The sequence below is a fragment of the Trichomycterus rosablanca genome, chromosome 11 (assembly GCF_030014385.1).
Source record: "Trichomycterus rosablanca isolate fTriRos1 chromosome 11, fTriRos1.hap1, whole genome shotgun sequence".
NCBI classification, from domain to species: Eukaryota; Metazoa; Chordata; class Actinopteri; order Siluriformes; family Trichomycteridae; genus Trichomycterus; species Trichomycterus rosablanca.
Genome location: NC_085998.1, coordinates 35,716,665 through 35,728,856, shown reverse-complemented (window position 1 = coordinate 35,728,856; position 12,192 = coordinate 35,716,665). Strand labels below are relative to the sequence as shown.

The 12,192-nt window shown below is 38.1% G+C and overlaps 1 protein-coding gene across 1 annotated transcript in view; it reads right to left on the bottom strand.

The window, feature by feature from the left end:
- sema3ab (sema domain, immunoglobulin domain (Ig), short basic domain, secreted, (semaphorin) 3Ab) overlaps nucleotides 1-11,982 on the bottom strand; it is a 31,658-nt gene extending 19,676 nt beyond the window's left edge. The window contains exon 1 of the mRNA XM_063004280.1: nucleotides 11,868-11,982. Within this exon, the coding sequence (XP_062860350.1) occupies nucleotides 11,868-11,982 (115 nt within the window). The remainder of the gene's footprint in view (nucleotides 1-11,867) is intronic.
- Between the last annotated feature and the right edge of the window lie 210 nt (nucleotides 11,983-12,192).

Below are 12,192 nucleotides of genomic sequence, written 5' to 3'. Positions count from 1 at the left end.
ACAGTTTTGAAACATTTGACAATAAGCAGGTGGATTGGTGAGCGAATCATGATCGGATATAAAAGGAAGATCCACCAAAGGCTCACTCTGCAAGCAAAGATGGGTCATGGCTCACCACTTTGTTCCAGACACTGCTGCATTAAGAAATGCAACCTGAAACTATTAAGCGAAGAGAAAGCCATACATCAATTCTATGCAGAAACGCAGTCGAGTTCTTTGGGCCTGAGCTCATCTCAGATAGACCTAATAGACAGTCGAAATGTGTGGTGTGGTCAGATGAGTCCATGTTTCAGCTTGTTTTAGGGACACACAGTCATCAAGCTCTGTGTACCAAAGACAGAATGGTCCATCCAGACTGTTATCAGCAAGGTGCAAAAGCTGTCAATGACCACGACATATGCGTATGTGAAGGAATCATTGAGATGGACACATATATTGGAATTTTAAAGAGTCATTGCATTGTCTTGCTGTCATCAAGGTGACGTCGTTTTACCAGGCAGTCCATAGTTATGTCAACAAGACAATGCAAGGCCTCATTCTGCATGCCCTACCACAGCATGACTTTGTAGACAGAGTGCGTATGATTGGGCGCTCAGGTGGTGCAGCGGTAAAACAGTGTAGCGCACCAGACCTGACATTTCGAACTCGTCGGTTCAAAACTCAGCTCTGCCATCCGGCAGGCTGGGTGCCTACACCAACAACGATTGGCTGTTGTTCTAGGTGGGTGTCTGAAAGGACCACATAACTGATGCAGTTACGACCTTTGCTGGCTGATTGAAAGCGCCTGCACAAAGACGAGTGAATAATGTGATCAGGGTGTACTCTCCGTACACAAAGCTGATCCGCATATAAACTCGCCTCTTGCAGGTGAAAAGGATGGAGCGTGTGTGAGTCTCGGCTCTCCTCATCCAGGGTGGAGATCAACATCAGTAGAGAGGAAGCATAATGCAATCGGGTAATTGGATACAACTAGATTGGGGAGGAAATGATTGACTGTCTTGCCTGCAGTTCAGATCTGTCTCTTACTAAAAAATTCTAGTCCCAAATTGACATAACGCTACACTGCCAAGCCATAATTCTTCACTCTATCCCTCTATGAGCTCAGATCACTCTGTTTCTTACATAAGAAAATAGAGCATGTGCACACTGTGTGCTTGCTGTTGCAATCAATAGAGATATAAGAGTTACTGGAGGCTCGTTGTGTTTAAAGTGCTTCTTACATAATGCACCTTTACTAAAGAGAACTTCACTTAACGTTGAATCATCTGATCCACACTGAGTGTATTCACTGCTCAGACACACAGCCTGAAGTAATCTTTTTTTTTTTTTTTTTTTTTTTTTTTTTTGCATGTGACACTTCACAAGGTACAGCTGGTCATGGTAAAATCAAATTAAGGTAAAACTGATGTTTACTTGTCTGCCACTGGAGGGCATTGACTCCAGAGTTAAACTACAGGGCCTCCTTTTGGCTCAGTTTATAGATTTTAATGGCACCGTACATCATTTTCCATCTGCATGATGGGGATTCTGGCTAATACCAAGACTCTGTACTAACATTCTGGATCATTTACACATTTAGGTGTGTGAGCGACTGTGTGTAACATTAAACTATGCCATGTCTCATGAAATGACAAGACTGAAGGGCAATCATTTCCAAATTCTTCAACTAGTAAGTGATTATGACAGCTTCCTGTAAAAGAACCCTACAAGTCTGAGCCCTGTCAACCTTCCCTTGTTATCCAGCGTATCTTGGATGACCTTATTGTGTTTATTTGACTCTGTCTGCCTTTGCCTATTTGGACTGTTATTATTGGTGACTGAACATAGTCTAGAAACTGACCACCATTATGGTTTGCCCTTTTGTACCTCTGCCTTGAGATTTTTGCAAATAAAACCACAAACCCCTGTCAAGTCAAATCTTTCACTGTGTTTTAGTTACCCCTTGTCAGACACACTGCATTAGGAACCGAGTGTGGGTTGTTTTTGCTAAACTTAAGTGAGAGAACGTGGTAGGGTCTGAACCACAGCTGCCCAACAGCAGGACACCCGAGGCAGCCAAGTAGAGCTGGAATGTCGGCGTTCACTTTCCAGGAGCCAGATGAAAAAACAGTCACCAGCATTTTACTTGTGAGTTAGAGCTATTTAATTTTTTAAACAATTGAACCTAAGACTGATGTACATGTTATAGACATGCAGGGGCGGTTACAGGAATGATATGGCATATATCTTAGGTTGGAATCTAGAGATTAAGGTTAGCTTTAGTTATTTATCCATGACTATGTGCTAAACATTTTTCATTTATGGTCAGTCAAGGAACAGGAATGCTTATGTAGTCTGTGTGGTCTCGTCAGTGAATAGACAATCCTTTTAAATGGATTTATTACTGTACTTATTAATCAACAGAAAAATACTAGCAGTGGAACTGCTCATACTAAAATCCTCATTTACTTTCATTAATTTGATTATCTATACTTATACATTTTATAAATTATTTTGCCTTTTACTGTCATAAAATGTGAATCAATCTGTCACATTCATGCCCTGCTAAGGCTGCATAAGTCTACTGTAATGGCTGCTATTGTCGGGTGGAAATTTCAACACAAGCTCACAGCACAGAACCTTTAAGTGCTAAAATGTCCTTGGTGGTAACACTGATGAGTTGTGACCTGCCCCTAGAAGCAATGTCAGCATGAGAACTGGACATAAGAGACTTTATGAACTGGGTTTCTATACTCAGGCTTGATATTAGCAAACACAATTTATTCTGAGCACTGGGAACATCAGGGAACCTGGATCCAATTCCCAGGCCGAGCATTCAGGTTTCCTCCCACAAATCCATGACACATAGTGATGCCAATAGGAGCTACTAAAATGACCCTAAGTGTGAGTGTCTGTGTGTGTGTGTCTGCCCTGTGATGTGATAAAGCAGACCCACCACGACCCAGACCAGGATAAAGTGGTGATAAAACAGACAATAAATGAATGATTTGATGGTAAAATGGATTAAAGCGAACTTCAGTTATCGATCTATGAAGTAATGAACCATGACAGAAAAATCAAGGTCTGGCAGATGCCAGTAGAACTTTATCTTTCTGAGTTTCCCAGGAGTAAAGAAACAACCTAAACAATATTTGGCCATGTAGTTTATCTTACCAGGTGTGAATAGACATGCCTGCTTATTTTGCCTTTTTAATTCTTTAGTCACTCAAGTTGTATTCTGTCAAGATTCAGCGTTTCCAAGATCATGTAATAACAAAGTGTCAAAAAACCTGCAGGAACCGGGCATACCATTACTGTATGTAATCCTCTGTAGGTGTGGGTTTGTTGGTTTAGATCAGTTAAACCAAACTAAAGCTCATCTGTTATCATGTCACATTAGGGTGAGGCTAATGCAGTAACGTTTCTGACCCACGCAGGAAAGAACTAGTCCTCTCTCACGACATGTTTCAGGGTGGTGATAAATGAACAATAGTTGCAAGTAGAGAATGTTGTCATTACAACATACAAAGATGGCATTTTTACATAATAATAATAATACATTTTATTTGTAACACACTTTACATTTGATACAAATCTCAAAGTGCCACAAGATAAAAGACATCACTACAAAAAATAAGCAATTTAAAAAATAGCCGCAATTACTACATTAATTAAAAATTACTCAAAAGTTCTGCTAAAACGAAAGATTTTGAGTCCCTTTTTAAAAGTCCCAACCGTCTGTGGTGCCCTCAAATGGTCAGGGAGGGCATTCCAAAGGCGAAGGGGCAGCAGAACAGAAGGCCCGATCACCCATGGTACTGAGCTTGAACAGAAGGCCTGATTACCCATGGTACTGAGCTTGAACAGAAGGCCCGATTACCCATGGTACTGAGCTTGGTTCTTGGGGGGAGAAGACGATTTTAATTTGTAGAGCGGAGGGATCGGACTGAGGTTTGTGTGGTGAGCAGTTCCTTTAGATATGTGGGAGCATACATACACATGTAAATCTACCCTGCTTTACTCATCAATGAATAAATCCTTTATGTTAATACCTTTAATAGAGCTTACGTTACCTATTCTGTATGATTTAATTTATTTGTATGACACAAAATGCTGATATTAATCCTTAATTACATTTAGTATACTCTTCATGGCCAAAATGTCCACGCACATCGCTAACAATTGTATAAAAGTATAAAAGTACTCATGGTGTATAAGATATTACAAGCATTTGTGTCCAGTAATTATTTCTAACTGTATTTTTTGACAGTTGTAGTATATGAATTATTGGTAGATTGTTTAATTGTATTTCTCTCAAGTGATGACCTGTGCTGTTCTATTTGGTAACACACCAAATAACACATCCTGGTCAGGACACCAATCCAACTTCATATTTGCTTTACACAATTTGTATTTTTTGAAACATTAAAAGTTAGCATTGGGGCAGAGTTAATTTTTTTAACCTTTTCTATAATTAAATCAATCTAATATTTTATTATTTACTTTTTTTATATTAAAAATGGTTTTGGGTGAATCAGTGTGTGAAAACAGTTCTTGGATTTTTATTTTATTTAAATGAACAAAATTAGTTGCTGTTATGTAAAATTTGTCACCAGAAAGAAATAAAAGCTGTACTGTAAGAAGACTCGTGATCTGATTGTATAAAAAATTACCCCATAGACTAAACTTTAAATCGTTGATGATCACAGTGCTGCTCGATCTAATTGCTACCTTCCCGTCCATGCATTTTACCAATCTACAGTATATTACTTAGCTTATGTACGAGATTGATGAATAGAGAAACTCTGTATTTTTTTTCTCCATCTTTTACTTATACAGTACTCGTCTCTCTCTTGCAAACACACACACACACACACACACTATTGTTTTAGAAAACAACAAAGAGGGAAGAGCGCACAGATGGAGGCAAAGAAGTAGTCCCATCTGAGAGTGATAAAAATAAACTCCTCTACCCCACATACATCCTGCCCTCCCTGCAATCCATGGCCAGTGTGTGTATTTATACTGTATAAGCATGAGTGTGTATGTGTGTGTGTACATGTGTGTCTTTGTGAACTGGGGTGTGGTACATGTGATAATGCATGGAAAAAATCTTTAGCAGCTGTGGTCCATTTTAAGGTGATCATCCCTACGGAGGGCACGTTAAAGTGGGACACAGCAGCTATTGGTTGGGTTGTTTCAATCAAAAAATGAGGTGCGTACTTTAAAGGGCCAATCATAAAGGTCATCCTTAAACAGAAGACTTTTTACCATTCAGAGGGGTCAGGGCATAGTGATAATCACTTCAAAAAGGACACATCTACTGTCTGTTTGCTTCAGAACTATCAGGACAATTTATTAAATCCACATGTGTTGTTTTTTACATCCTGATGTTCAGCTGGAGTAACAGATGATCACTGTCTGTGAGGAGGTGGGCATGTCTATGTCTATTAGTGATTAATTGTGTAGTGGCCAGTCATGACTTGAAGGTGGAAAAGTACCCAAGAGAAAACCCACATGGACAGAGGGAGAAAATGCTACATTTAGTGACCAGAAAATTGTGTGGCACTCAGACTACTTGTGGTACCATTGCTCTTCCTTTAACATGGTGTTGGATTGAACAGTATTTAAAGTGATAATGTTTTTTAAATTAAATTTTTTTTTTATTATATTTTTTAATGTTTCTACTAATCTAATCCACTAACGTACACTATATGGACAAAAGTATGTGGACATCTGACCATGATACTTTTGGGCATCCCATTTCTGGCTTACAATGTTCCAGTTCATCCTGTAGGTGTTCAGTGTGGTTGCGGCCAGAGTTTGGGCAGGCCACTGGAGTTCCTTCACACCAAACCTAAAAGTAAAAGGTTGCAAGCATAACATTTATTTTATTAATTGATCGTCTGCACTTTTTAGCAATGGGTGTAGCTAAAACCCTAAAACTCAATATTTAGGAGAGGTCCACATAGTGCTTATGCCAGCCTTTATACAATTTAGTGTTAGGGGTTAGCAGCACTGCCAAGACGATTCATTAAATAACTTTTTCCAACAGCGGTATTAACAAATCTAATTTCGTTGAGTCCTTGTAGATGTTGTTTCAGGTGTCCATGTTGGCACACAAATCAACTGCCTGTGGAAGAACGGTGAGAAAGACAATGAATGTTCACATTCTCCAGCTGAAACTGAAGAACTCTTATTAAACTCTTATTAGATTCTTGGCATATTTTTGGATTAAAAGCTTAAAAAAAAGTTTAAAGAGATCTTCCTCATTCCTTCACCAGATTATAGTTGTCTCAGCTATCTAGATAGTCATGTATGGGAACAATGTCATCATTTGTAAACTTATATCACATGCAGACCAACACAATTCCTGCACCCTTTAATCTCTCCTTTCTTTTTCCCTTCACAGGGCACTCGCATACAAGCAAACACTAACACGCATCGTCACACACAGTGCGTTTGTTGATACAGTCAGGCCACATTGGTTTATATTTATGCAAGACTGTTAATGTTATCTCGGTCTGGGCTCATATGGGGCACATAAACGTTCCCCCACACATACATTCCCAATCTAACCCTCAGGTTTACTGGTCAAGTCAAGTTTGTTTACACCTGATTTAGGAAGCCAGAGAAAATTATGTGCAAAACTGCCAGTCGCAAATTGCCCATACCTTGCTATCTCTTTTTTGCAGAACCATCCCTTATTTACATATGTATGTATTACAAAAGTACAGTTTAAACAAATGTAATGTTTAAACTGCAGATTGTTCATTAAATCAGGAGCAAAAAGGAATTTGTCCAGAGTTAAGTGGTAAAACTGGGTACATTATAAAAACATATAAACCTGTCTTAGCTAGACTGCACTGACTAGTGATCACAGGTATGCACATACTGTAGGTGTATTTTCCACCGAGGGATTTGTGGACATATTTCTACCAAATACATTTAGCTGGAAGAATTGATTATAACCCGATTAGATCAACCCTGGAACAATGGTAGCCTGGTGGGTAGGGCTGAAAGGTTAAAAGTTTGAATCCCAGCTCTGCCATGCAGCCACTGTTGGGCCCTTGAGCAAGGACTTTAACCCTCTCTGCTCCAGGGACCCCAGCTTCCAAACAAGCTGGTATATGTGAAGAAAGAATTCCGATGTACTGTACATGTGTATATGTATATATGACTATTCTATTAAAAAAATGTAGATCTTGATATTGATATTGTAGATCCAAAGAAGGCACAATACGGTTGTAATCTGGATAATAAAGAGAGTAATAGCTAGGCTTTATTATTATAAGAACAACTGAACCATGCTTCAACCTGAAAACACCCCATTGCCTGTTGCATGGTAGTTTTCTGGAACTGAATCTCAAATGCTGTTAGTGATTAGGACTTTAAAAATATTTTGGTTTAGAAGTATGCCTCAGCGTAGACCTGTAAAAGATTGCAGATCAAACCGCTTCCCAACTGTGATTTATAGTGAATGTATTAATTTCTATTAATCACTTTATCCTGGTCAATGTCACAGCAAGCTGGTTTCACTGGGAAACAATGGGCGCAAAGCAGGAATACACTGGACAGAAGACCAATCCATCACAAGGCTTTGTTTAGCTCCAAAGACGAGACATAGCCAGTCATTTCTGTGTAGACTCCCAGCCGGCCAATAGCACAGCTGAAATTCGAACCCTGATGGGTTAGCGTGATAGACCACTGTGCCACCCGAGCGCAGAATGCAATATATTGTGTGGAGCTGCTGTTGCTGTTGTTGTTGTTTTACTCTGAAAAGGAAGATAATCAGGGACAGTGCTAGCTTAGTGGGTAGAGCATTGGACTATCAACTGAAAGGTTGAGAGTTCTAATCCTAGCTCTGCCATGCAGCCACTGTTGGGCCCTTGAGCAAGGCCCTTTAACCTCTCCACTCTAGGGGCGTCGTACAATGACTGACCCTGCGCTCTGACCCCAACTTCCAAACAAGCTGAGATAAGCAAAGAAAGAATTTAAATGTACTGTACATTTATACATGACGTGTATATGTACAGTATATATGACAAATAAAGGGGTTCTATTCTCTATTATATTACAGGTCACAGAGGCAGAATTATAGACTTGTAACCATAGAAACATTTATCTACACCTACTTTACACACTATATACCATAAATCAAAACAGTTTATATTGTTTAACAGGGATCTGTAGGGCTCTACCTAGTAATTTCGGACCAGGTTATATGCTTACAGAATGTGAAGGAGTTTTAGTGAGTCTTACCCCACAATTTTGCTACATTCCAGAGACACATGTTTTTTTTTTTTCCTTTTTTAAACCCCCTTTTCATCTGCACAGATGTGTGTCGACCTTTATGATCAGATCAGTCTGAACACATGCATGTCTTACCTAACATGCCATTTAGGTGCCTGTAGGTGTCAGTATTTGTTGCAGTAAAAACCTGTTAATTCTCACACACACTCACGGGTCTCTGAAATATCAGTAATTAAACTGTCACTGTTAAACAGGACAGCTTTCGAACATTACCTCACAAAAGAGCTGGGTGCTTTTTACTGGATAATTAATAAAGACAGTAATGAGCTGTCAGTTCATTTAAAATCTAAGAGACGAAAACAGCACAGCTTTATTTAACTAAGCTGTAGCCGCTAATTGGATATTGGGGGAACAAATCTACCTGGCTTCTTGGGGATGGGGGTTTCCTGCCATCAAAAACTAATGGGAACACTAATGGATCCTAATTTTGATTAGATCTGAATATTGGGAGGACGTTGATACAGTACAGCCTTGATTTGCCCTTACTGTCAATATCTGTCTCTTTTTCACACTTCAGTTACAAAATAAAAGTAAAATGAATATGAAATGCATACAGTATTGTTTAATTGTCCTATTTTTTACAATACCATGGAATAATAAATTCCTCTAAAGCATTGTTAATACGGCCTTCTGCCATCTGTCAGCATCAGCAAAAAAAATTAAGCATTTACATCAGAAGAGTCTATAATTACCATTTTCCGTGCTATAAATGATGCATAATTAAGACAGAGACAGTGAGACAGGCACATTGCCAAACCACAGATAAAAGAGTAAAAAAGATAAAAACAAAACCCTGCATATTCTGCAAAGCAGTGGAAGATAATAGGGCTGGAATTATGCATGCAAATACAACCAGAGTGCAGTTAAAGCATTTCCATCTACAGTCTCATTCATTCATCCCATACACTCCTCACATCATTGCACGTGAACCTGGAAAGCTATTAAAGCAGCGCACATGGTTAGATTTACAAATCGGTAAATGTTAGACATCTGTTCACATGCCATTTAACACATTTACTGAGGAAAGAAATAGTGATTAAAAAATGCATACATTCAAATGAAAACTACTGTCATTATTGTTGACTAAAACTAAAAAATAAACTTGTTTTTGGTTTATTTATTCATTTTCTCGTTCTCCATTTTTATTTGTGGCCTTAACAATGGTGTGTCCAGGGCTTTATTCAAAAACATTGGATGAAAGGTTTGAACATGCCCTGTTTAGTTTGTCAATCCTTCGCAAGGTTTTACTTTCTCATGCCGAGTGGTATTTTAGTTATGAAAACAGAGTAACCAGAAGATATTCTCATAGTTATCAAACTAAAACTAAAACGATATTCAATGATATAAAATAATACAGAAGCAGACTGGGTGCTGATGGGATCCTCAGTTTAACAGGCTAGTTTAAGTGCTACACTGTCTTTATTTAATTCCCGTTGGATACCTCAGTTTTATCTTTCCCTCATACATGCCTGTAGGTGAATTGTTTATGCCGGGAGTTGAACTGATGCTCTGTTCATTCAGTGTTGTCATGTGGGTGCATCATCATATGCTGAACTTGTAAGACGTAATGTGGTTCAGTGGCTCCTTTTCTGTTCTGACCATTTGGTAAATTAGCTCAGTGCTCATCATTTTCCTCTTTGAGATTTTCTTGTACTCAAAAGCCTGAAGGCGTCTTTCTTCCTCTTCACTGTCCAGGCTTTACATCCATATGTATATTGTCTGCTTTTTTAAATTAAGGGCAGTGGGCAGTGATAGCTCAGTGGTTAAAGTACTGGCCAGATGGTCACTTGTTTAAGAGCCTCTAGTGCCAGGTTGCCACTGTTGAAGCCCTTGGGCAAGGCCCTTTACCCTAAATTGCTTAAATTGTATATATGGTCACAACTGTAAGTAATTTTGAATTAAAAGTGCTGTAAATGTTAAGTGATATGGGTTCAAAACCTCTCCCAAAAATAGTGCATGAATACATGATGTAAACAATGGAAGTCCATGTTGGGGTATCACAAATTTACCTACTAATTCTAAACACACTAAAGGGCAACATACAGAAAGCAATTTACCTACTTATACCTAAACGGACACAGGCAGAACATGCCACACTCCACACAGACAGTAACTGGATTAAACCCGGCTCACTGAAGCTGCACTTTAATAGCATCAAACACTGAGCCCATCTTCCTCACTAGAATGTTTTAAATAGAATTAAAAACTTTAATTAAATTATGTATTTAATACCATTAAAAGCAGCCCAAGCAATCATCTCTTCTTCAACACAAACTAAAACGTCTTCCATCAGTTCCATTCCACCAACATGAACTCATCATATGTAACTCAAGAGCACCAGCAACAGATCACATCTACACTATCAACAAAATTAATCCTGTCAATTAGCTGATCATGACTACAGCACTAGGATTACAATTATTACATATATAATACCAATAAAATGCTCTCTATTCAATACAAACAGGCTACATAATTCATATCAACAAAAATTAGACACATATTTCATAATAGCAACGTAAATCAGTTGATCTTAATATTAGCAACAATAGGATCATCAGCAACAACAAAAACTGATCACATCTGTCAGACAAAACCGACTACATTTGCTTCAATATTAGGAAAAAAATTGTCAGTATCTTTATTAACAGCAGTGCAAACTGATCACGCCACTGACTACAATAAAAAAATGACTAAAAAAAGAAAAATCTTCATCCCCAGCAAAAATAACTAAGAGGTGATGATGATGATTTTCTTATATACTTTGATTATTTTATTTTTTTTGTATTTTGATGCCATGCTGAGGTCACTCAGGCTGTAATGACTAATTTCTAATTAGACAAATGTCTTTAATATTAAGAAAAAAAAATACAATTTCTTACTAAATAGCAATAAAACTGGTTACATAATTTTCAACAGCAACAAAAACTGACCACACCTTTTTATTAGCCGCAAAACCTTTTTAAGTACAACAAAAACTGACCACATTTGCAATTTATTGTATTTTTAGCAACGGCAAAGAAGAAACAGGCTTTATTTTAACTATCAGCAGCAACCTATCTTCAATATTATAAAAACCTCATACTTTAATTTATTTAATTGAATTGTTGTTAATCTACAGATCTAGCAAAGTAAAACCAACTGCAGAGCATTCTGTCCCACTATAATATGATTTCTTTATTTCATTTAAAAGCATGTAAAATGTTTAATAGATACAGTAACAGTCACATTTAATATCTACAATTAACTAATTAAATCTTTAGTAAATAATCTAATTGCTTAAGGTATCCCAATTATGTTCTGATCATTTCTTTAAATGATTAGAACAACAATATTATTTATATATATATATATATAGGACATTTTTAAATCTAAATTCATGCAGAATTACCAGCAATTCACACTAAAACTCATTTACATCAGGTTTTACATATTAAATTATTTATTGCTGTAATAAACATGATAAGTCAGATAAAGTCAGTTGAGACTTGATCAGCATGTGGAAACCAGTTTGCCTTGTTCTAAACCAGTGAGCAGCATGAGCAACAGCAGTAGTGGACATTAAGAGCTCTCACCTTTGTAGGAGAGTTTGAGTCGGGGTACGTTTTCCTTGGTGCGTTGGGCATCAGCTCCTCTTTGGGGCATCCAGAGCCCAAACAGCAGTACTGCCAACCCCCAGACGTAGTCCATTGTGAACGAGGCTACCAGCAGAGGTCCAGATCTTCGGAGCGGCACCTGAGATGAAGATGGATCAGGACTGGATATGTACAGAGTCAGTGTGTGAAGCACACAAGGATTACATCCCTCTTGTTAAAAAGGTCAACACAGGTAGCCTGGAACTGACCATCAGCAACACTGGCACTCTGTGAACTTCCTCTAGTTTCCTCTTCTACAAATCTA